General features: G+C 38.5%; 1 protein-coding gene across 5 annotated transcripts in view; it reads left to right on the top strand.

Annotated features, from left to right (window-relative positions):
* ACSS3 (acyl-CoA synthetase short chain family member 3) overlaps positions 1-26,983 on the top strand; it is a 74,685-nt gene that overhangs the window by 25,817 nt on the left and 21,885 nt on the right. For all 5 annotated transcript variants that reach the window (XR_007162366.2, XM_048061263.2, XM_066995750.1 and 2 more), the window contains 2 exons: positions 8,852-9,003; positions 15,268-15,371. Coding sequence is in view for 4 of the 5 variants with exons in the window: in XM_048061263.2 (XP_047917220.2) it covers positions 8,852-9,003; positions 15,268-15,371 (256 nt within the window). In the remaining variant the exon portion in view is untranslated. The remainder of the gene's footprint in view (positions 1-8,851; positions 9,004-15,267; positions 15,372-26,983) is intronic.

Here is a 26,983-nt window from a genome sequence, read left to right as displayed (position 1 = left end):
GATAGTGAAAGAGATTTTATTTAAAAGTAACTGTATTGCTAACTCTTAAATGTGCTGAGACTTGGTTGCCTGCATTTTCCTGACATTAGGGATTCTGGTTATATCCCAGCTTCTTTGACACCATGCAGAGCAAAGCCCACCTAGTAATTGTCTGTTTCAGTGGTCTTACAGGCAGTAAGGTGTATTAGCTTGTCCTGGTTTTGGCTGGGATAGAGTTAATTTTCTTCCTAGTAGCTGGTATAGAGGTGTGTTTTGGATTTAGTATGAGAATAATGCCGATAACGCTGTGATGTTCTGTTGCAGAGCAATGCTTATGCTCATTCAAGGACTTTTCAACTTCTTGTGCTGCCCTGCCAGCGAAAAGGCTGGGGGTACACGAGAAGCAGCTATGTGAACCATGTCTGTGACACCGTATGAGCTCACATTCATGTTTCATGTTACTGTTTCCCATGATATTAAGTTTATGTTTGTCAGTGTGTGTAAGAAGAAGAAGATTGGTAATCTCTCATAGAACAGCAGATTGTGCCCAGCTGACACCTGTGTATGTCGCTTTGTGCTTTTGTTTATCATTTTTGTAATGGAAAAACGTGAAATAAGAAACAAAATGCAATGTTTAAAAGCATAGAAAACTTCAAGGTCTTAAAAATGCGGTATGGAATTTAGTCTCGTATCTGTGGTTTTACTGATTTCTTCTCTTCACTGAAAGACTCCAGGTAAAGTGTTAAGCTGTTGTATGGAACAGAAAATGATCTTTTATTAGGGTATTTTTCTTCCACGTGTTGTGATCTGTAAGGTCTGAGGCAAATAACTGTTTTTTAGCGTCTAGGCTGTGAATTGATTTTTCAGTAATCTCTCAAGAAAGCAGGCCTGTAAAACAAGTATTTTTTATTAAAGTACACAGAGTGATAACAATAATTTTTTTCTTTTTTTTCCTAAACAGCTAAGTCATAGAGAATCTCACATACTTTAATATTTCCAGTCAACTGCAGCAACTGGAGGAAACTTAAACAAATTGTTATTCTTAATTTAAAACCCAATTTCCCTTTGGGAAAGATGAAGTTTACTGACTTGCTTAATGCATCAGCATTCAGCATGAAAGCTTGAAGTGAATGCATTATTTTCCTGTGAAGATGACAAACAGTCTGGACACTACTTTTAGCATTATGGGGTGACAGAAGAGACGACTGTGAGCAAGCTTTAGCTCTGAAAAATTAACTAAAGTTAAAATTTTGCATACAGATGTATTCAGTATCCAGTTTTCACCTGCATTTTTCTGAGGTGGAGAGGTGAAGAAGAGCAGTCTGTGTTTTGCACACAACGTCCCACAAGATTCCATTTGTCCTTCCTCTTTTAGGTGGTAATGATCTTTGCTATTACATCTATATGCTATGTAAAAACTCTGTAAAATCTTTGGGAATTCAGTTTCCTTAAGCAAAAAGCTGTTACTTATTTTGATTTTGTCCTGTTTTCTGGAAATGAAGGCTTAAAAGGATGTGTGGCCATCACCGCAGGCTGTCCCTCAATCTTGAACCTACTTTTCCAGCAACTTAAATGATTTGTATAGGTGATCAGAGTTAATGTTAGGTATCTTCAAAACTCAAGAAGCTGAAATGTACTCTAGGAAAATGATATCTATTATTTTCTGAACTTCCAATTGATGACTTTTTTTTTTTTTTTTTTTTGGTATTGGAAAGAACAGATTAATAAGTGAGGTTAAATTTCTGGTATATAGTCTCCACACAAGCTAGAAATCTTCGTTTTCTTACTTCACTTGGATTTACTCAGATTGGTTAGATATTCTGGGCAAAAAAAAAGAGATAGACATGCAAACAAATTGTGGGGAATGCTAGCAGCACTGGTGCTAGCATTTAATATTCTCCCTGTAAGTAAGGCATATGTTGTTGATTAAAATACCATTTACTCAGGCTAACACTAGGAGGAAAGGGGACAGATAATCTTACCTCCCTTCTGACGCTGTTCATTGTGCAGCATTGTAAAATAAAATCTCTTCATTATTGTTGCTGCTAAACAAAAATATGTTCACATGAGAACGTGCTGCTTCACTGTAAAATAATGACAAGGCCACTCTGGTAGCCAGGGCCAAGAGGGAGCTGTCTACAGACAGGCTCCTCCGTTAGGATTAGCTGGTGAAGTTTGTCCTGCAGCCAAGGGTTATGTGCAACACAACACAGCCTTTAGGGCCAAGTTTTATGTGCAGCACAGCACAGGCCTGCACCTACTCAGGTCAACTGTTAAATGGATTGCTAACTTTGTGATGTGCAATAGTCTTCCAGTTCAGATCGCTTCTGGGTTTGGAGTACATGAAGGACTGAACCGTTGACTGCTTCGACTAAAGGTTTTGTAGACTGAATTTTTATTTATATGTGTATTCATTTGAGAAATCTCAGCATGCGCTGCTAGGAGCTGGTGCTTGCAGTGTCAGTGTCCGTGTGTGTCGTGCGTGTGCATTCTCATATGCAGGTGTATGTCCATGGTAAACATAAATGCCATGTTCCTGTATAGATACTAATCTCTTTTCTCACCCTTGTGTTTGTGTTCTTTAGATTTCTAAGTATATTTAATTATCCAGAGTTTTCTGTTGATTTGTTCATCTGTTCCATCCACTAGTCAAAATGATTTTTTTAATTTTCTTTTTAGAAATCTAGTTTATGAATAACATCTTCTTTTAGGCTCCTTTGCTGTTTAATTAAGAAATTTTGGAGGCAGTGAACACATAACATATTTAGAGTGTATTGACATTAAATATGTGAGCTCAGCTGAAGTTTGGAAAAGAAAGAAATTAAGCACTTTTCTATGTTGATTTTGTGATTTGGACAATTTACCTAATGTTGCGTACCTTCCAAACCCCATCTCCATCTTTACTTCATTTCCAGGTATATGATTTTGGGGGCTTCAGTGGCATAAGGAGCTCTACAAATAATAAAACAGAGAATTCCAGTAATAAATGTCTTTCATTAGAAAAACAAAGAAAATGGAGTAAAGAAAAAAGAAATAGTTGTTACTCCTTTTCAAGTTTAATTCTTTTATAAAATAGTTCCATTTTCTAGTATGGAAAAAAAGCACCATACAATGGTTTCCCAGTGGACCGGTAGAATTTTAAGGCTGGGGACCACCATGATTGACTTTTCTGATATTCTGAATAACACAGAGCAAAAACTTCAGCCCCGCTCTGTTAAGCAATAACTTCACCACCGCTCTAGTTAAGTAGAAGAGGAAAGTGGTGTGGGTAAATGACATTTTCCCAGACATAAGGAAAAGACTTGGATAGTTTTATAGTATCTATTCCTGACCACTGAGAACATTAAAATTACTGAATGCATGTGTCAGAAGAGAATCATGAAAGTAAATACTGCAATGAAGATGTTTTCATTCTAGGAGGTATGGAGTAACACAAGAAGAAATGATGAGGAAAGCAGTGTGTTCCTTCAGTAGTCTCTTACATGATTGTCTTACAGTGGGGTTTTATCTCTGTGTGAATGCGTGAGGATCAGGATGGTTATTTTAATTTTAAATGTACCTCTGAATTTAAAATGTTTTTGGAAAACAAAAAGTATAAAAATCATATTTTTTCAACAATAAATATTAAAGAAGAATCAGCGTTAGTGTCTGGTTGACCTATGTGCCTGGTTTGTGATTTTGCTCTTAGTGAGATCATTATTAAGCAGTAATAGTACATTTCCCATCTTTCTGTCTCTAAGATGCCACCAATGGAGCCTTCAGACAATGTTCATGACATCAGTGACTTCTTTCTGAGGATTAAAAATGGGAAGAAAAGAATTCTGTACACATAGGGAGAAAAATGATGTTTATGAAATGGAATAGCATATAAATTTTCCTCTGTTCAGAAGATTCCCTTAACAGTGAATATTTATAAATTTGTAGTGATTTTTTTTTTTTTTTTCTGAAGATAGCCTAATGCCAGATTTTGGGTTAGGGAGCATCAGCGATGTTCTTCAGGTAAGAGGAAAGAAGACCTCATCACATTTGCCCAAGGACAACCATGGTTAAATGTAGACTGGACTGATTTACTAGCCACACTTCTTAGAGTGATTTGTTTATTTTTAAATGACATCATTTGACAACTTGTCATTTTAATAATTGCAATAGAAACTACATGCTTTCAGTTTTTACTTGCTACAAAACCATTGTCAGGAATGTGAGAACAGTAATGAATTCCTTTGAATATACCAAGTATGTTTTTTATCTGTCCTGGATTGTTTTTCTCTAAAGAATGACAGACTTCAGATATAAATAAGCTACCTGAAGTCTCACAGCCCACTCTGGGTTGTTTGTGAGGGTTGGATCCCAAGCGAAAGGGCAGCAGGAAGAGAAAGTCTAATTTCTTCTTGTGATCTGCAATGCCAGGAAGAAGGCAGCATTGTCATTACTGCAGTGCTCAGGACATGGAATTACAGCTAGGAAAAGGAAGAGGACGATGCCCATGCCTGCCAAGGAGCTGTGCCTTGAGGACTTCATTTGAGTGGTCTAGGACAGAGAAGGAGCTGTAGTCCCACACAGAGCTGTAGTGAGACATTTCTGTGCGTGGGGAGCTTTCCCCACAGCTCTCGCAGGGGTCTTTCCAGCCACTGCTCTTGCAACAAGCCTACAGCCTACACAGCAGCAGCAGCAACCGAAGGGTCCAGGTTTACACTTACTCTACTTTGGCACATTTCTTAGCTGCTTGGGACATCCAGCCTTGCTGTGGTTCTTGTAAGCCATTATCGGCTTACAAAGAAAGCACTGTCCCTGAAGTTTGCCAGTTCTGCCATTGCACGTATTGGTTATATTTGCAGAGTGAACTCAGTAGGATGTGTCATCTCAAGTAGCGAGGGGTTGGCAGCAGGGCTGGCAGCAGAAGGAGGAACACCTCTATGAAGATGTTCTTTTGAATCCTGATACCTCCTTGGTGTTAGCAGATTTTAGTGGCATTGAGCTCCATGTATAATATTCGCTATGCAGAGAGAATTTCCTCATCGTGAGTTGAAGTTTATCTTTAATTGAATAGCCTCATTTGTTAGGAGTCAGTCAGAAAAGGAATTGCTGAGCTGTTATTGATGTGTAGTTGGTTATTTTATTATAGCTTTTTTAACATGTCTTTTTTCTTAAGTAATCCGTCCCAATAGCTTCTGACTTTCTCCACAGGAGGACTTTTATATCCCCTTGATCATCCTTGCTGCCTATGAATTTTCTTTCATAATCATGCATTATCCATCAACACATTCTGCCTCAGGATGTCTGCTCAGTTGGTAGACATTTGATAAACATGTTCAGTCTAGGTACTTCCAGAAAGAAAGACATCCCTATCTGTCTGTCATTCTGAGTTTCTTGGTAGGTTATTAAAAGAAAGACTTTGCTACCTGAATCCCCCTATCTGATTCAAGAAATGTCTGCTCCTACATCTCTTTTTTAAAATTGGGTGAGGCAGATCACTCTTTTCTTGACTGCCTTGTTCTTGATCATCACCATCTCAGTTCCTGCCAACCATGGATACTATTGACAGTGATTTTTTTAGTAAGTTTTCATCTGCAGTATTGATGCAAATATCAGGTCTTGAGCAGATCTCCCTGCAGAAATGCAGCGGAGTCATCTCATTTGCTAACGTTCCCCAATTGACTCAGCAGCTTGTCAGCATATTTTGAATGCAGTTACCTTGTGCTGTACTTTTTATAGCAGTGACTTTTTAAAAATCAAAACTGTGTGTTATAATAAGCCTCTCATGGCATCTTGCAGTAATCTTTACAATTTTTGTATGATAAATGAGAACACACTTTGGCAATTTTATTTTTTTTTTTTTTTTTTTGTGATCTAAAATTAATTTGCACTGTCTCAGATTTGTTTTGCCTATGTCACTTTTTGTTTATGCATTCGCTAAACTGTGAACATCTGCCAAGGCACTGGAGAGCATTTTCCGCAGAATCAGTAAGAATATTTTGCAGCCAGGCCAGATTTTTTTTTTCCCCTAAATTAAAATTTTGAGTGTTGCCTTATTGGGAACTATTTCCAGTTGACTGTCGGGAATTTTCTATTCCTTTACTTCCACAGTTCTTGTTGTTTTGTTTTTCTCCTAGATCTGAGAATTGCACTTCTCCAAACTGAAGCTGAGGTTGGGGTTTGGGCCAGCTGGAGCTCGCTGGAGGTGTGAGGCACAGGCAGGGCTGCAGCGTGGCTTGGCCAGGCACCAAGGGCAGGGGCCTTGAGTGTATATCGCCTCTGAGCCAAGGGAGACTCCTCACAGCTCTTCGCAGCTGTCTCGCCACAGGTTACACAGCCACACCATAGCAATCCTGGCCTTGAGCACTTGCAGCCAAGCCCAGAGAGTTGGGTGTACTTGAGGCCAGACACAGCACTTTTAGGGGCTCTGGAAGTTTTCATTTGCTTAAAAATGATTATAGGCTACATTATTTTAGGCAGAGTAACCAATTTGAGATTGCCTCACAGTTAGGTTTTTGTTTGTTCTTTTCTGTCCAAGATGACTACAAGTGGTATTAGTTCAATTACATAATTAGTTAATGAGAAGTTTATGGAAATTTGGAATTTTTTGCTCGAAGTCCATTTTAGTGTTAGTGATGCAAGGTTTAACTGCTGCGCAGATTATTGCATATCTGCAGGTATAGTGAATATTATATGGAGATAACACGAACTTGAATAAAGAGGTTCATCAACAAATACTGGTGAACACTTGGATGAGTACATGAAAGTTACAATGAAGATGTGTGTGAGGAGAAGGCTTAAGGACAGAAAATCTGATGAAAAGTTTTTCTTTGGGAACTGTGTGTTATATGAAACAAACAAACAAAAAACAAACATTTTTTTCAGTACAGAAATCTCCTTTTGCATGCCTCTTTGAGAATCTAGCACAGGCTATTAGTAAAAAATAAAGTTTTTGGCATTAGTGATACTCCTCCCTACTTCTTTGGCTGGGAACTCTTTTCTTTTGTTTATTCTCTCTTCATTTGCTTCTCATCATGTCCTCTATACTTAAAAAAAAAAAAAAAAAAAAAAAAAAGACTCTTCAGTTGTGCCATCAGATTTGCCCTGCTTTTTTTCCTTTTGCAGCCATCCTCCGCTGCGGCACTGTTCTCAGCAGCAGTAGCTCACCGTAGGGCTGCAAAGCCATCAATCAGTAGGTGGCCAGCCTCGGTCGGGCATCCTGCACTCTGGAAATTGCCAGCTGGTCACTGTTGGTCTTGCAGCTGGTGCCCTGCAAGCGTGGGGAGATTTGCAGTGGGGAAGGCAGGGAGAGGGAAAAGGAATACCTGGGAACCTTCGTCACAGCCAGCGGGCAGTTTGCTCTGTTGGGATGGGGCAACAAACCTGATTTGTGTGTGTTTCTGTAAAGGCATTTACCATGTTACTAGTGCCTTCTTACTGCAATGAAAGTAGGGGATTTAGTAAACTCTTCAAGGTATTCAAATGCCTGTGTTCCATTTGCCTCTTGGCAAACTGAAAAGTATCAATTAGAGTTTTGCATGTTACTTTTTTTTTCACTGGACCTATTAATCTATCTGTTGTATTGTGTTTGTCTTCTTGCAAATGTACTGCTTCAGAGGAAAAAAAGTAAAAGAAACAAAAGTTTCTTGAATGTTACTGGCAGATGTCCAGACCGTACTGCCTGTGGCTGGTTAGGAATTCAAAGCTGTGCCTGTAACTCTTGAAAGTAATAAAATACATGAACGTGGGTGACGCATGTTAGGAAGGACACATTGCAAATTTGCATTTACACAAGGCTGGTGGAGGTATAAATTTGTTTTGTGGCTGGTAAACTGCTGTAAAATTGGTGACATTTTCAGTGGTGAAACTTTCTCTTTATTCATGGCTTCCTGCATAACGCATTGACAAAGCTGTGTTTTGTATTATGAAAAGTGTTTGTCTCTCCTGTCTTGTTTGTATGCTTTGTCAAAGTTCATCTTCCAGGTTTGGCCTTTCTAGTGAAAAGGTTATGTAGCAATACCTGTAGAGCTAAAGATCATTCCACTTTAACAACATCTTTTCATTATTTTGATATACGTATGGAGCAATTCGTTCATTCCAGTAACACATCCAGAAAGATTGTTGTTAGGTGATCCTGTGCTGACTGCCTTTCATATTTGCAGCACCACGGAAAAATATTTTTGATTATTTTTTGTTATTATTTACCAGTGGACAATTTGTCATGTCCAGTTACTTCTGTTTACAGTTTTCCTAACTATGCCCTGTAGCTCAAGACAATGTTTAGTTTTCTAAAAACAAACAAACAAACAAACCCAGCAGATACCAGTTGAAGGGGTCTTTGGCTTCTCTCCAGTTTTCACATGCGGTAGCAGCACAAAAATGTCAGTAAGCCAGTTGTAAGCAGCCGAGTGGAAATTTTTCCAGAAATGAGACAAATTCTAAGTGACAAAAAGCTGGCGTTACGACCTGCAGCCCTGTGCATGGGGTATATGGCTGAAGTGCCACTGTATCTGGAGACTCCTGGTTCAGTGGGACTCTGAACGTTTTACAGCTTGTTTTACAGTAAGGACAGATGTAGGCATGACTCCCTCTGCTGGCAGTGTAATAACAGCTGTTTGGGGCTGTCTTTTCATTTGCTTGTCCATTTGTCCTATTTTTCCCAGTAGCAGCTAGTATGTCCTTTGGTCATTAAAGAGATTGTGCCCAAAGCTGGTGAAATTTATTTCTGCAAGTGAGTACGCTTACTGTATTATTACTTTTAACAAATCCTTCTTTAAAGGCTTATTTGAAATTACTTCAGTTGCTGTGCTGCCGCTACTATTACATGTTCAAGCCTTGAACTGTCAAGGAATTACGAAATATTTTTATCCTGTGACATTTTAAATTATTCTCTCCATAGGGGAAGCCTGTGGGAACGCCAGATGCTGGTGCCTATTTCCGCGTGCTAGGAGAGCATGAAGTAGCTGCCCTCTTTACTTCACCAACTGCAATTAGAGCAATCCGTCAGCAGGACCCTGAGGCAGCCCTGGGAAAGCAGTACTCTCTGAAAAGGTGAACTAAGGCTACACTGGAAGCAGTTTCTTACAGAAGCAGGCTGGATGAACTAAGAATAGCAATGTCTGGGGCTTTGCCCGCCTCTGTATAGCAGAATTCAAATATGGTCTAGGTGTACGTGTATTTGCTTGTGAATTTATATTGACAGTTTGGAGAAAAGGCAAGCTATTAAAAAGACGACTCTTTAATTGCTCATTAAAAAGATGACTCGAAGGTTAAGAATTCTCAGTGAGTTAAGATTGCTTACTCAACCTGCATTTTACTCCACTGTGCTCATACCCTGTAATACAGACTTGGATTACACGATCCCGTACTGTTTTCCCACGTGACCTCCCACTTCTCTGAGTTCACAGGATCTTCAGTGTTCATTTAATCAGCAGCTAGTCATTATCTATCTCCCCATAATTTAGTTACTGCTTATGGTTATATGTTGCTATTCCATGCTGTTTTTAATGTGTTTATCACTGTGCTACCTCATGCTTCAAAATCATGACAGAGTTCATCCTCACAAATCCTTTGTGAGATGAGAGAGTGGTATTATCCGTGTTTTGCAGATGAGAAGCTAAGGTCAAAGTCTGGGTATGCAAAGTTAACTTTGCATACCCAGACCGAGCCATTGAACTGCCACTGTTTCCCAGTTTTTAGCATTATATGGTTAAAATACATTATTAGCATTTTGTGGTTAAAATGCCTCTCACACTGACTTGATGCATCTGTGAGTGTTTAGTACTTCTACGAATCACGTTTCAGCATTGTATGCCAAATATTCTAAAAACGAAAAATATGTGGTTTTAGACCAGATACAATCTTGGAGCTGAATAGTTTGCTCAGCATCAAACAAGGGCCATGTCAGATTGTAGGCAGTATTCAGTCATGAACATCTTTTATCACACTTCTCCAAAGACAAATGGAAGATGTAAAGCCGTGTAGCTTAATTAGACCTCCATTCTCATAATTGCTCTGGGAAGTTTTGTTTATCAGTAAGCTGGATTTATTCCTCAGGTATTCATTACAAGTTCATCATTGCTTTCTTCCGTCTATTTTGAGTGTTGTCATCAATCGTTTCCCTTCCATGAAATGGGGAACAAGCTCATTTGAGACCCTCATGGCCCTGTTCTTCTGTGATGTTTAGTGGCAAGAAAATGATACAGATGCTAGAAAATTTAATTGCTGCTGCTCAGCATTTTTTTAGGCAGTGACTAAAATGAGTCAGTGTGTAATTAGAATAATAATTGACTAGAAAATCTGCTAACCTGCGCTGTAAGTTGTTGCATTTTCTGACCAAAGAATTCCAGCCAAGTTAAAGTCCCTTTGCTGATACCAGTTGCCCCAGATGTAAAGAGGTATTTCATCATTCGTACTCAGTGCGTAGTTCACGAGCTTCTCCTTTTGTGCACAGATTTAGTCATCTCATAATTCGTTCAGCTTTGGGCTGTGCAATCCCATGGTAAGCAACTTCTCCTCTAGTGAAGCATTTAGTATCTAGTATTCTTGTGGATTGTCTTTAGTCACTTATATGCAAAATCTAAAGCCTTTTGCACCTGTGGGTAAAAAAAGGCATGTCCAGTGACTGTTCTCTGAATCCCAGTGTAGTGCTGTAAGTCTTCTTAGTGTAGTGCTGACAGTCTTCTACATGCCTTTCTTTCCATGTTAGATAAGGATTATCTTACTGTAATGTCTAGTCATGGCTCTAACTTCCTGGCTATGTGTGATACCATGGTGTATATTATTGAATTGGGAAAGGTGCTTAAATTAGACTGGCTATCCTATAATGATTTCAATATTAATGTCCAGCTAGTTACAGTCAGTGTTATTTTATAGGTTAAGCTGCAGTTCTTAAGAAATCAAATCCAGCAGATGATTAAAATTTTCTTTCTAGGAAAATTCTTGCTTTTGGGTGTTATTTAGATGGACTTTTCCATCCAAGGTCAAGATAATTTTCTGTTTCAGATTGGATTAAGACTTACTTTTACTTGACACTCTCGATCTACGATACTTTGTTCTCCATTATGTGGTGTGGAATCTGTGAAGTGGGATGTCTGTCTCCCACCTGGGGTAAAACGTATTCCTACTTACTCTAGAGACTCTAAGTCAAATGACTAGGAATGCGTCCCTGAAAGAGGGTTCCACCATGTTACATTTAATTCCTGAAAACTTCTATTAAAAACTGATATAGGTTAAGGCGATTTATTTTTAAATCGGATTTAAAAAAAAGACTATTGCTGATAAGGTACAGGGGTGGTAGACAATGCCAGCTTCCAGTATACAAGGGAATACTTGATTTACAGGAGTAAATTGAATGATAAACAGGTTTTTGTTCTTTGGAAATAAGTTAAATAAGTCCCTGTTAAAAACTAATGTTGGCAGCATCACTGACAACTGCACAAAATTATGTGTGATGTTTCCAAAGGTTATAGTATGCCTGCTTCAAAATCCTTAGCTTTTGCAGTCAAATCTTGAAATTTGTTTGCTTTCAAAACATCACCTATGTCTTAAACATGACACGCTAAACAGCAGAAGAGATTTTTAATTTGTATTACTGCAGGAGAAAAGTCCTGTTCAACCACATATTACTACAGGATCTGTAGCAGACCTGTTTTTTTGATAACTCACAGTGCTGCTAAGCAGGCCATCTGATCATATTGCTGCCTGTTGTGTTTGAAAAGCAGCGAACACCCAAATTCCATGACCTGGGTGTATTCTGGTTGGCTTGTGGAATCTGTTCTCATCTTCACAAGGTAACTCTGTAACGTCGACCCATTGACTCTTCCCCTGTTTGGAATCACACTTCATCTTTTAATTGACTTAATTCTAATGAACTGTTTAGGTCTGATTTCCAAATGACTGACAACTGACAGTTGTGCATGAAGTGGGGCAATAACACTGCAGATTAGATTAACATACGAGTAGAAATTTGTAGCTTGTGTTCTATAGCATAATTGGCTTTCTTTGCCTTAAGTCAGTTGTGAATGTTCTGCCATTTTATACCAAGAGAGTCTGGAGACTGAAGCATGTTCATCTGATACCGGATATTAATGTGCTTGCTTTAGAAAGAAATACAAGGCTGCCTAAAATCTGTTCAGAAATAATGGATATAAAGTCAATTAGTAACTGCTAGTTTCTGTCTCACACGGAAATATAACACAGGAACAAGGGGATGTGAAATTAAAGTAGCACATTCAAAGCTATTAGAAAGAAATGCTTTCTCACATAATTCATGTGTTGCACGTGCTGCTAGAGGAGATGTGATTAAGACTCAGAATCCAGGACGATTGAAGTACAGTATGCAGTGCTCTCTGCTACCCCCTACTCTGTGCTACTGTAGTTTATGTATGGCCTTTCCTATTGGAGTCTTGAGCTGAATTCATGAAGAGTCTTTGTGGAGCTCCCCTTCATCTGCATTGAGAGAATGAGTTGAGCTGCTCTTAATGTTCTGCATTTCTGACTCTGTCACCGAAACCTCAAGTGCTTGGATTGTCATGAACAAGGTAAAATCTGTTCAGGGGAGAAGAACGAATGAAGACAGCAAGGGAGAAAAAATAAAAGATCTCAAAATTTGTATTTATTTATTTATTACATATTTAATTGTCTGCAGTCTCCAGGTGCATTAAGAATTACTGAGAGTTCTTTATTTCCAGTTTCTGTGAAGAAGTGCAAATTAACCTCCTCACTGTTTTTTCAGGGGAAAAAAAAAAAAGGAAAAAAAAGTTTATTTAATGCGATGCAGAGATTTTCTTTGCCAGGAAAAACTGGTGTATGCGTTTGAGAGTTAAAAACACTTTTATCGTCTTTTAATCCAGAATAATGTAACTGTGATTATTACCCATGTGAATGCTCCTGCTCTGGGGTAATGGTTTGCCTTTGTGGTTTCTTCTGTGCTTGGAGTATGAAAACGTACATGCTGTGCTGAACAACTTAAATTGTGCTAGGGACACTAGGGACCTTGATCTATCCCCTGCATTAGAGGTGTACTTCACATCCAGTCCACTGGACTCTGGAGAGATCTGGCCTAAGATCTGGATTGAACTGGACTTTATGTTAGGAGTGTAGGTTTTCAGAATGACAGCTTAGGACATATTTACTTAGAGAGGTTTTAAGATCTTTCTTCCCCATTAAATGTGTTGCAGTGATAGATGATTGCAATAATAGGTGCATTGACATGCTGTGGAGTATTAAGTGGATTGTTAAAAAAATTTTCACAGCAGGTCATTTTATAACCATTGCTGTCTCTCTTCTTATACTGTTTGATAGGAGAAAATTTCATATTCTTACACTTTGTTAGGCTTTGTTAGGCACTTCACTCTTGTATTCTTTTTGATGGATATGAACCATAAGTTGTACAAAGAGCTGGTCCCTGTCCTTCCCACAACGTAGGATTGCTGTAGAGCCTGCAGATCCAGGCCTGATGATTAAAGCGGGGAGGAATTCTGGTTTTGGCTCAGGGGATAACACACTGACTTAACTTTTAGGCAAGTCTTTTGAGATCTTGGGGTATTGCTAGCCCTGTTTTTAAAACAAGGACACTTAACAGAGTTTTTCAACGGTTTATAAAGTTAATAAATTCATAAATTTAATTTTTAAATCAAAGGATACACTCACACATGGTCTGATTTTATTTTACTTTACTTTGTTTTACTTTATTTTATTTTTTATTTTATTTTAGTATTTTTTATTATTTTTCTTTATTTTACTTTATTTTATTTTATTTTTGGTGCGGATGGTCCTTTGGGGGAGTGTGTTGCAAAGATAGATAGGGGCTATTTTGGAGCAGTTTTAATGCCGGTGTCGGTTGTTGGGCTACTTGAAGCTCCAAAAGTAAATTACTCTCTAAAGTTGCCTCTTACTCTTTTTGTGGACTCTATAAGCCTAGAGAACTAGTTCAGCTTAGACAATATTTTTTGGATGATAAGAATCAAATAAGATAAATAGTATGCATTGCTATCACAAAATAGATCATAAAACCAGGCATATACTAATGATCCAGTACTGAATATAAATGAGTGGTTCATCTCAGCACAACTGGCCATTTGTTTTCATCTGTACTTCATGAACCTGAATTCAAAGTTCAGTGTTTCTACCTGAAGATGACTGCTTATTTTTTTGTTGGAGGTGTGGGGGCAAGATCATAAATCATTCTTCACTTTAGTACCGTCTTATCAGATGATGATGTTTGGTCAGTGTCATGAGCATCCACGAGTTTAAATGCAATTTTAAGTTGCTTGTTAGGAAATTGGAAGTGCAAAAAATCTGCTATGACAAGAATAAAGTTACTGTACAAGTGTTACAAAGATCGAAACCTTGGCAGCGTGCAGTAATACACTGTAATGTCTCACTTCTAAGGACGAATAGTCATGTTTAAGAAAGCTACAGTTGACATAGAGGACCTTGCCATACTAAACAGGGCGTGAAGTGAATTTGTAATTTTTAAGAAAGGACAACGAAGTGTGACAGAACATCCAATAAAAGGTGGTGAAGATTAAGACCGTGGGTGGGGTTATTGCCCAGGTGTATATCACTGCATAATTTAGTGGTACAAAAATGGAGATTGTATCTGTTGTGACTGCCAGGTATTGCATTTCTTTTCTGCCAAAATCAGTTGCAGAGTATCCAGCCAAATAAGCTGAATTCCAGTACTATTGTTATGACATAGGCATTATCTGGTAGAATTGCATTATTTATTTATTTATTTATAAGTAAATAGCTTCTGTCTATGCGGGAAAAGGGCTTTAGCTGCCATTCTCCACAAAACTCATTTCCAGAGGCTTATAAAAAGATGACTGAACAACTCAAAAAGCATTAGAATCTGTTTAAATAGAACATTATTAACAACTTAAAGCTACGAGTTATGCTACAGGTATTTCCTATTTGTTCTGTTTATTTCTTTACTAATTTTTCTGATATCTTTTTTGGTATTTCGTACTTATGTTTTGCCTGAGAGGTATCCATCTAGATCCTGTGTACAAAATATTTAACTATTCTTTACTTCCATTGGCAATTGTTTGCCACAGGCCTCCCGAGATCTTTGAATTCTGAAAATAAAGCTTCTTTTACATGATGTATCAGGTAGCATAAGTATAGCTAAGATTCTAATTGTTACTCAGTAGGATGGAGCATACAACGAATAACAGTCTTCCCTCCCCTTTTGTCTTTATCCCATCCGGGACACAGGCCACAGATGTTTATTGAATTTGTTTTCTTGTTTTCCTTTCCTGTCCAGATCAAGGTAAATACTTTTTTTTTTTTTTTAATTTTTATTTAAAGGTTCAGAACGTTGTTTGTAGCTGGTGAGCACTGTGATGTGGACACACTAGAATGGTCAAAAAAAGTCTTCAAGGTACCTGTCTTAGACCACTGGTGGCAAACTGGTGAGTGTTTTGAACTATCGTTTGTAAAATATGGTGATGAAATATTTTCAGACTTGGTTCCTGAGTCTGCAGTAGGTCAGCTATGTGTTTCCATGAACATTGAAATAGGCAAGGCTAACAGTGAAAATAAAAATTCAGCAGAAAGAACGTATTTGTTTTGGAAGTGGTCTGAAAAATAACTTCAGAATATATTTAAAACACGGCATTTAAAACACGGCATTTTAAAAAGCTATATAGAAAAACAAAAACATTATCTGATCCCCGTCTTAAAAAAAGTTAGCATTATTTCTGTATTTTTCCAGGTGTAATTGTATACATTTGTATGTTTGACTTCTTCATACCAGAAAATTTTGTGTTTGGAGAAGCTTTCGTGTTTAAGTTATGTTTTTTGCACATATACTTTGTGTAATTAAAAACAAATGATGGAGTGCTGGAATGGAGGGCTGTTGACTGTTCATGAAAGATAGGCGTGGCAGGTGAGATGGAGGTGTTGCATTGTACGTAAGGGAGAGATAAGACTGTATGGCCATTAGGGATGATGCAGTAGAGGGCCTCTGGGTGAGGATTAAGAGGATGGAAACCCAAGCAGATGTTGTCCTGGGTGTCTACCATTGATTGGCCACCCAGGACAATAGCATAGATGAGCTATTCTGTAGGCAATTAGGAGTTGCCTACAGTTGCCTTATCAGTTGCTTTTGTCCTTATGGGAGACTTCAAATTCCCAGACATAAGCTGGGAATATCATACTGCCACAACAAGTAAGGCTGGGAATCATAAAGCATGTTGTAAATTAACTTCTTGTCACAAATACTAAGTGTGTCAACTAGGAAGGGAGCCCTCCCAGATCTGTTGTTTGAGAATAGGGAAGGCCTTGTGGGAGACGCGGTAGTAAGGGGCTGTCTTGGCCACAGTGATCATGAATTACTTGAGTTCAAAATTTTTGAAGTAAGCAGATAAAAGGTCAGCGGAGTTGCCACCCTGGGTTTTAAAAGAGTGGGCTTTAAGCTTCTTGGGTACCTCGTTAGCAGTGGCCCCTGGGAGTCTACTCTAGAGAATTATGGGGGGGTCCATGAAAGCTGATCAATTTTCGAGAACTGCCTTTTAAAACTCCCAAGATTGAAAGCTATTGGCTTATTTCTACATATGAAAATGCTTTTCACCTCTAATAATTTAGCAAATTATTACATATTCCCAAATTTGATATATGTCTGTATTCTTCAAAGCAAGAACATTGCAAAACTGTGAGAAATATTGGCATCGTAATTTTACCTGAATACTGTAGTCTTAGTCATGCAATTTTGTCTTAGTTGTTGACTCTTTCAAATGAGGCTAAAGCAGAAGTTGGTGGAGGAGAGGAGTCTAGTATCTGTGTTATCAGTATTTCTTGTAAGATGGAGTAATTTCTATTACCTTGCTTATGACTGAGATAAGTAGGGAAGAGATCAGCTTTGCAGAATAGAGGTGACTGAGTCACTATTTGGAGGCAGAAATGAGTGAAGGGAAATAAAAGTTTGACATGCTAAAGTATTTTTTAAAAAGAGAGAGAAAAAGAAATGTAAAACAGCTATTTAGAAATGTAGGTAAAGTCTTTCATTTTGTCTTTGGAAGATTTATGGAGTATATGAAATTATTGTGAATTGAAACAGTTGAAATGAAAGGAAGCTTTTATTAGAGGCCTTCAAGGTGTTTATACCAGAAAAGCCCAATTGATTACAGCTTTGATTTGTGTCAATGTCTTCATCAATAATGTTTTTTTATTTGAATATTTGTGTTGCACATATAGTAAGCACACCTTAAAAGATGTGCTATGCATGTCACAGGATCAATAAGAGGCACGTAGGATTTTATGAAATAAGGACTGCTAAGCACTTGCTGTTTTCTTTGGAGACATGGCAGTGAATGAAGGAACAGCCCTTTCAGATCCTGTACTCATCTGTACATAGGGAGAGGATAATCTTGTTTTAGATTTGTGCAGGTGTTTTGTTTTTGCTTATATATACAAAATGGCACTTAGTATTTAAATAGCAATTTTCGTCTTCAAAGTAATTGTCCAAACACAAGTAAATTAATTCTTTTAACACCCTGGTGAAGTAACTGAAGTTATTCCAGTCTGGCAGACATTAAATTGAGAAAGACAAGTATCTTGCCTACCACAAGCTATTCAGGAAGCCACTGCAAATTCAGTGTTAGAAGACAGTTTTCTGTGCTCAGAGATAGATTTTTATGTCGTATTTACATATGTTTTGTGGTATTTTGAGTTTTTGTGAAGGAAAACAGAAAAGTGTCTTTCAGACCTTGTTCTAAGTCTCTGTGTATGATGATGTTTATAGAGAATGATGCTGCATTTCAGTATTCCTGCTAGGAGCTTCACGAGGAACTTTGCCAAATCTATTTGAAATAACCTAAACAATGTTTAAGTTGTACTCACTGTGTCAAATTCTTTGGAGTGGTCTCAGTACACAAAGGAATGTGGATTACCTTGATTTTGGATCTAGCTTTCAAATCAAGAATTAAAAACAACAACAACAAAAACAGTAATGAAGGTGTGAAGAGTTGCGGAAGCACAGACGCTCTGAAAGCTTGTGTTAAACATTCCTAGCTGCTTCCATGGTAGCTATTCAGTATTTGTAGCAGAATGAAATAAAATGAGTCTTCTATACCTTTTCTGACGTTTTTAGAAGTTAGCAAGTAAGATTTCAATTTCTTCTTAATAAATATAGGATGCAAAGAAAAAAATTCAGGGATAAATTTGAAGTGTATAAAATGTCAGTCAAGAGACATGTTGGGGGGGGCGGGGGCTTTTTTATTTATTTTTGGTTGTGTACTTCTTATACTACGGGAATCTAAGGTACAGAGCATGCAAGCGTAGGAGGTTCAAGTTGGAGAAGCAGCTGTTTCATGTTGTGATATTGCCTTAAGTGTTCTGACTGTCAGCTCACTAACAGGCAGAACTATGAGAAGACTGTGCACATTTTCAGTTTTCATGGAATCACTGAATGGTTTGGGTTGGAAGGGACCTTAAAGATCATCTAGTTCCAACCTCCCTGCCATGGGGGCAGGGACACCTCCCACTTGACCAGGTTGGCCAAGGCCCCATCCAGCCTGGTCTTGAACGCTTCCAGGGATGGGGCATCCACAGCTTCTCTGGGCAACCTGATCCAGTACCAGTTCCACAGGACTACTGGTCATACTGATATTTTATTAGGACTATACAAACAGAAGAATTGTACCATTGAATTCAGTATAAAAATATACACAGTGTAATATATTTCAATTAATTATTTCCTACTGCTATTTAAGTGGAAGAGTTTATTAATGTGGTCTCCAAGCAGCATGGTCTTGTCCTCTGTCTTCAGTTTCCATTGTGTAGTGTTGGCAACACAATGTTCTTCAGTCATCTCTGCTTTGCCTGGGACAAAACTCTGTAGATATGCATTTCAGTCCATTGAATATGTTGAAATTTTCAGAGAAAGAGACAACAGGAAAGGCAAATTAAACAAAAGGTAACTGTTCCATTTACAGCAAAAGAGTCAGTTCTTGGATTTTTTTATTTTTTTTTTTTTTAATTTGCCAGAGTTGCAGTTGTGGAGTTACATAACCAAAGCATCTAGAGCTCAGATGGAAGATGATGCTCAGATCTAGGTGCTCAGATGGATGGCAGAGATTTCTTTCAGAGTTCAGACTGTTGTTTTAGGTTATCAGATAGTTCCTCAGTGCACATTCTGTTCTTGCTTTTAAAGACATTTGTATCCTGTAGACTAGGATCATATTTTGCTTTTGATGGAAACTAATTTACAAAACAGTTATTTAAAACTGGGAATTACTCTGTGGAAAATTCTGCAGCTACGTAGCCCTGAATTGCAGAGGCCTCAGAGCATAATGTTATGGGTAACTGAGCTTGTAACAGGTGTTCATGTAGAGGGAGAGGAGAATCGCAGTCATTCATTCCAAGTGAACTGTTCTGTTCTGTTCTGTTCTATTCTATTCTATTCTATTCTATTCTAAATTTAATGTAACTTCAAGGAGCCAACGTAATTTAATGTAACTTCAATTTTCTAATGAGCCAAGTAATTTGGGCTAAATTGCTTTGGGCAAGCCAACCAATCTCTTAAACTTGTGAAGAGCAGTCAGTGCCTCTCCTTCCCAGTATTTCAGTAATGTTATCATTCAGACGTGAAGGGGGAGAGAGAGGGGAAACAGCTCCTCTTCAGCATGGGACATGGGAGACCTGAATCCACATGTACATCCCAGGTTGCAAAGATGGTACTGGTTCAGTGAGAGGAGGACTGTTGTGGCTTGGAATAAAAAAAAAAATACAATAATTAAAAAAAGAGGGGGGGGAATCTCTTGTTTTTGTTTATGGAATTGATTGTACTCTGAGCATGTTAGCCAGTAAGCACACCATGTCCTTCTACTAAAAAAAAAAACAAAACAAAAAACAAAACAACAAAAACATGCACCTCTTGTCTTTAAATTCCTGGGAATTCTCTTTTCTCTCTTTTCCACCTGTGTGTTCTTTCTTTTTTCCTCCCACTGGTGAGCACCTCTTCTGCGTTGATAAAAATTTAGCATCCAACGTGCTGTCACATGTACAATTTCATTTTTCTGTCTTACGTACACTTGACATTTTCTGATTTAAAATAATTAGAAAGTACCTTAAGCTTTTCTGTTCCCATTTGACTTCAGTTTCTCAGTGCTTACTAATCTTAATCACTTCTGATTGCCTTTCCACGTGCAGCCAGGGGCATCCGTTAATATGAATGAAGCATTATTCATGTTTTTCTGCTTTTAAAAATATTATTTGTATGGTTGAGATGACTGAGAATAAAAGAACTGTAAAGCAAACTTAAGTTAGGGAGCTCATCCATGAACAACTTTTAGGGTGTTCTGGATAGGCAAATGAAGAAGAGGGGATGACCTTCAGGAGCTAGTGTGTTAAGTGAGAATAGAGCAGCCTCAAGTGCCCAAAGGAGACAAGCTGTGGCAGCACCTCCAGTTTGTGTGTGTGAAGATGTTACAGGTTGCTGATCTCGTTCTTGTTGCATGGCTTTTTTGTAGCTCAGAGAATAAAGCCCTCATTAGTGTAAAGTAGATGATTTTTTTTTTCTGATGATTTGAGAACAGAAACACTAGTAGTAAGCTGCATGAGTCTACTGCTTGTAAGGAATAATCCTTTACAAGATTTAGAGCTGCCCAGTGAAAGTAGAGAGCAAACAGGAGTTTCTAACATGTTAAACCCAGATACAGAAAAAAAATACTGTGAATGGCACAGTAGTAATTTTATCTCTTTTCTATTTGGTAGTATTACAATGCATACAATATATTAAGATTTCCCCAAACAATTAAACAGTAAACTGTTAGCACTGAGATATGTGATTACTTTTTATAATCTCCATTTATCTCTTAGTACTTCATCATGTATCAGTTATGATATTACAGTAGGAAGGAAATAAAAATCTGAAATTCATGTATAGTCTGAAAGCATATTATAATTCAGTGCATTTCCTGACATCTTTAAACATGCTATCTGACTTCTTCAAAATATGACCACAAACCCACATTTCACTATACGCAAGTTATAAGACGTACATTACAAATTACCATTTGATAGCAAAGGAGCCGGGTATATTTATTACAAAATTAATGCATAAACCTCAGGTGCTTTGTGACTAGCTTGCCAGTTCATGATGACTGAAGTTACTTCCTTTTTTGGAGAACTTTATTTTGATAATTGCCACAGTCCACCAACATTTAACTAAGCTAATTGATATATATAGCTAACTAAGCTGTATTTTGTACATTTATACTGTCGATTTTGATTGGATGTGCTTTGAAATCTTCAGAGGCCTTGTATGCATGTATGATACTGCTCCACACAGCACAGTTTGTAAATACGTTCTGTATTTGGATAAAATCATTAAAGGGAGCCTTGAGGGAATTCTGATGTTTTGGGGGTTTGATTTTATTTTTAAATGAATGGATCAAATACAGCAATAGAATTGTTATACAAGAAGTATTTGGCCTTCACTAGTGTAATATGTATTCATGGTAATTGATGCATTATGCCTACAAGTGCTTTGAAACATTTAGAAAATACTTCAAAAATGACTTGTTTCTTATCTGACTTTCAATTCTAAAAATAAGCATGGAAACTCAGGCAATTCAGGCACTTCAGAAAATATATTACTTTACAAACAAATGGATTTTTTGAGAAACAGGCTTCAGATTTTCAAATAGCTTTAGCTTATTTTGTGGTTTTCCTAAGCTTCTGTACATCTGCAAGAAATGAGGCAAATACTCTGCTTCTGGCTAGCTGTGCACAGCTGTTGTTGTACAGGTATTAATATGGCTTCACAGTCAAGTTGATATTAATATGATAATTCCTAGATTGTGCAAACAAGCTTGAAGCAGTCATACTCAGCACTGTATGTGTGCCTAATAATATGGGAATGCCTGCCCATTCGTTTAAAAAAGTTAAAATATATTTAATTCATGCAACTTGCAACATAATGCAGTATTCACTTTTAAGGTGGGGAATTGTGTCCCAGCTGAGGTGGGAGGCATTCATCAACACAGCTGAAGGTTAGAATCTGAAATAAAGTGAAAGCAATGGAATAACTACCTAGATGAGCTTTGAGTAAGCTAGTTGTTGCTAAAGCTTTGTTCCAGAAAAATGGCCCGTTTTATTGAAGCACTTAAATGTGTACCTTTGGTTCATTTGTCATTTAAAATGTAAAGTGATACTCTGAATCAGGGATTAGACTAAATAGACAAATTGACTGTAGGGGAGACAATACTTATGAACCTATTCCTGTTTTGATGAAACATACTGAAATAAATAGCTTGGCACCGTGGGTGTATGATATTGTGAATGGGAAGTGCAAACCAACCCTGAAAGAGGGAGATCATCTCTGGCGATGTGTTTGTACCCCTTCTTTTAGGCCAGTCTTAGCACGCACGTGGCTGTGTGGCGAGCAGTATCAGCCAAAAACTAACCTAGCTAAAAGGAAGAACATTTTTTTAAATCTTTGTCAGTTCATCCAGTTCCATATAAAAGCATGGGAGTATTGATGCTTGAAAAAAAAGAAAGATGGGAATGCACAGCCAAGGTGCACAATGAAGATGAGAACCTGTTTTGTTTTTCAGTGATCTGTGCTGATGTGTATTTAAATCAACTCAAGTCAGCTGTGCAATTGATTGTCCGGTTGTGCATTTTAATTGCAAAATTAGCCTTCTTCATATGTTGGATAATTAAAATGAATATGGCTGTCACATCATTGTCCCTTTACGCTTTTCACAGAATCACAGAATCACAGAATCGTCTAGGCTGGAAGAGACCTCCAAGATCATCTAGTCCAACCTCTGTCCTAACACTAACAAGTCCTACACTAAACCATATCACTAAGGGCTACATCTAAACGTCTTTTAAAGACCTCCAGGGATGGTGACTCAACTACCTCTCTGGGCAGTCCATTCCAATGCCTAACAACCCTTTCAGTAAAGAAGTTCTTCCTAACATCCAACCTAAACCTCCCCTGGCGCAACTTTAGCCCATTCCCCCTCGTCCTGTCACCAGGCACAAGGGAGAATAGACCAACCCCCACCTCTCTACAGCCTCCTTTAAGGTACCTATAGAGAGCGATGAGGTCTCCCCTGAGCCTCCTCTTCTTGAGGCTAAACAACCCCAGCTCCCTCAGCCGCTCCTCGTAAGACTTGTTCTCCAGACCCCTCACCAGCTTCGTTGCCCTTCTCTGGACTCTCTCGAGCACGTCCATGTCCTTCTTGTAGTGAGGGGCCCAAAACTGAACACAGTACTCGAGATGCGGCCTCACCAGAGCCGAGTACAGGGGGGCAATCACCTCCTTAGACCTGCTGGCCACACTGCTTCTTATACAAGCCAGGAAGCTGTTGGCCTTCTTGGCCACCTGAGCACACTGCTGGCTCATATTCAGCTGCCTATCAACCAGTACTCCCAGGTCCTTCTCTGCCAGGCAGCTTTCCAGCCACTCATCTCCCAGCCTGTAGCTCTGCTTGGGGTTGTTGCGCCCCAGGTGCAGGTCCCGGCACTTGGCCTTGTTGAACTTCATACAGTTGGCCTCAGCCCATCGGTCCAGCCTATCCAGATCCTCCTGCAGAGTCTTCCTTCCCTCGAGCAGATCGACACATGCACCTAACTTGGCGTCATCTGCAAACTTACTGAGGGTGCACTCGATCCCCTCATCCAGGTCATCGATAAAGATATTAAAGAGGGCCGGCCCCAGCACTGAGCCCTGGGGGACTCCACTAGTAACCGGCCTCCAACTGGATTTGGCTCCATTCACCACAGAGTGACTTGTTTATGCTGACTGTAAACACTTTTTCTGTGGTATCTGTAGTGCATGGCCCTGTTGTTGTTTAAGCATTCTCGATGCGACTGTACATTAAAGAATATGGAGAATAAGGAAAACTTGAAGTAGAAGTGAATAAGGAACAGCAGGTGGCCATAACCAGAAAGAATGCAAATTTTTGTGCCAGGCAGTGGTTGTGTTGTGCAAATGCACAAGTACTGGACAGTCTGCTTAATTAACAGGTCTTTCTGATTTCCTTAGTCACCCTTTTAGAAATGGGTTCATTTCCTATTTATGTCACTTTTCTATACTTTTTTTTTTTTTTCTGGGAGTTAATATATCACAGTTTCTGAGTAGAGAAAATTAAGCAATTCAGCAATTTTTAAAGGTTCCGTATACAAATTAACACAGTGAGAAAGGCTGAATTTATTTTCACTTGGATTTGAAGAATAAGGTGAACAGTACAGCTGTTTTTCCATGAGGCTTACAGTTAACTTGTTACACTGCTTTGTAGAGTAACAGTGAGAGTAATAAGTGTGTTTTACAGCTGTCCCACCACAAGGTAACAAATAGTCTGTTCTGATCTGCCAAATGAGTGTAATCTAAATGGTGGGCAGCCCAAGGGAAAAATCATGCTTTAGGTATGATAGTGTCTCTAAGGCTGGAGCAAGAAAGTCTTAGCTGACTTTTTCTTTCCAGTTGGTTTACTGCACATGCTTCACACTAGCTTTACATAATTTTGTAAGGCGTTTAAAAACTCTCTTTAAAACATGTATGAAAAAAAGTACCTATGGAAGTATTGATTACAAATCACTCTGCTTGTGTACCTCATCTAAAATTATGTATTTCTTTTGGGTTTTGCTATTAGGATAGACCCCTACTACTCACTGCATTTTGACATTCTGTATGTGCATTGTATGTATTGTGTTGATTCTGTATGAGTTTAATTCACAAGAGGAGTAAGTTAAGAATTAAGTCAGATGGAGGAAAAATAAATGGTAATTGCTATCAGTGTTCAAGAATTTATCTGCTGCATCCATCATAGTCCTCAAAAATAAGGGTTGAAGTGAAATACAAAATGATGTGTGACAGAGTTTTTGAAGTTTCACTATTATTCAGCAAAGCGTTTCACAGTTCAGGATGACAGATTGTCTTTACTCTAACCTAATTGTGCATAATGTGAATTGGATTTAATTTCACACTTTCTTTTTGACAGCATTAGTAAAACTGAAGCAGGGAATCCTTAAGAATTTACAGGTCTCCAGATTCTTCAGTCATTGTTATCCTCTTGTGGCTTTTCTCATTTCACTCTTATAATTTGCTGTAGTACCCTGCTAAATACGTCAGGAAGAAGATTAAAATTTCAGTAAATATAAGCTCTGTCATAAAATTTCACTTCATTCGATGACAGACTTAAGTGTATTGAAGAGGGAGTAGGTAAAAGGAATGGAGAATTTCTTGATATGATTATCATATATCTAAAAAAGCAATTTTCACTAGCCTTTGTCCTTAGAAGGCTGAAAAAATCACTGCATATCAATGTACACTGACAATATGGGTTCATCTGTACTGTACTTTTTTGGCAGTCTTCCAGCTGACAGCCCAGCATCACATCCCACTCCCTTGGGATCAGCCAACCTGTGTACCTCTTTGCCGTGTGTGGTGCTGGGGTAAGAGTGGCCAGATGTCATCTCCTTGCTTTAATTTTGATGGATAATTAGGGTCAGACTATTTGTAGTGAAATGCCCAGCACTAGCCAAGTGTACTTGGCATATCTACACGTTAATACTTCATTAGGTGTCAACCTGGAGCTCTGCAGAGAATATAGATATCTTCTAGGGAAAAGATGCAGAAAACTTTATGGCAAAATTATGCAGTTGATGTTTTTGAGTGTCTGCTGAAGGCATGGCTGAGCTATACTGTAAAAAGATTATCTGAAATTCTCTTCCAAGACCAGTGAGCATAAGACTAAAGTGGTGCTTGGGCTACCAGCCCAGCAACATGCCTATCTATAATTTATCATGGCTTAACAGTGCTAAATCCGAAGTTGTGAGTGAGGCCACCTACTGCTAGTGCAGTCAGAGACTTGGAAGCTTGCTTGGGTTTAAATGCTGGAGAAACTGACAAATGTGCGGGGTTGTATGCTGAAGGATGAAGAGCATGAGGTCTGTATGAACACTCGATGAGCTGGTCCCTGAATGTCAGAGTCCTCCCCAGTACATATTTCTGTGATGTGTTAGGTTTAGTTTTATTACAAGGAAGCAGCATGGCATGCTGTGATGTGGATTTTGAGTGCTAGAACTCATCTGGTACTGTGGTTTTCTGTTTCTGGGTGTCCATTAGTTGTTGCCATGCTGAGAATACATGTTCCTGGTACATTACTGATTTCTTCATTCCGTCCTTCCTAGCATAACTAAAATGACTGCTGTGTGGAGGGAGCAAGTGCAGGGAGTTTTCAGAGCTGTCTTCTTGCTGTGTGGATGGATACTGCACGTTAATGGGTACTGCCTAAGCTTTCTCCCTTCTGTAGACCCTTGTCTCCATTTCATCTGTGCTGTCTTCTGCTGTAGTGATCCCTTTAATTCCACTCGACCAAAATGACAACTTTGCTAGGAAAATGGCTGAAAACAGTACTGCCACAGTAAGAATTTAGTTTATTACATTTATCATGTACGTTAATATGTTAATGTATGACAGTTGCTCCTTTTTCTTTTCTTCGTCTCCTGCTACATAAGAACTTGCTGCCTCTTCTGCTTGCATCTATATGTGGCATCCTGACAAATTCAGCCTTATGTCAGTCACTTAGTGCAGCCGAAGCCCAAATATTAATGTCGGAGTGCAGTGTACTTTCCCTAAGTATATCCTACCAGAAAATATAATATTTTAGCAGTCTAACAGTTTATGATATTGAAGAACATGAGACAGTTTAGGAATTGTAAGTGGTACAGGGCATTTTTCATCTTGAGTTCTGAGTAAATTCAAAACTGTTTATTTTGATTGAACTTGAATGTGTACTGTGAATGAGCAAGACAATTTGGGGCACAGAACTACTAGCTGTTGCCCTGCATCATTTGGCAAATCCCAGCTTCTTCAAGTCAGGCATGTGGGCAGCTGGAGGAATTGTGATGAATAAAGTCAGGCATACAGACTTGCCGTAGTACTCATAAGCAAATGCACTCTGTGCTTCTGCATCAGCAGCACTTTCTGTAATGTAAGAATTGCTTTCAGAGACACAAATGCAACAAAAATGCCTGTATCAGACTATCCATTAAGTGTCCAATGTAG

Source organism: Anser cygnoides, chromosome 1 (genome assembly GCF_040182565.1).
Source record: "Anser cygnoides isolate HZ-2024a breed goose chromosome 1, Taihu_goose_T2T_genome, whole genome shotgun sequence".
Taxonomy (NCBI): domain Eukaryota; kingdom Metazoa; phylum Chordata; class Aves; order Anseriformes; family Anatidae; genus Anser; species Anser cygnoides.
Note: the sequence above shows the minus strand (reverse complement) of the source record. Positions and strands in the feature narration are given on the sequence as shown.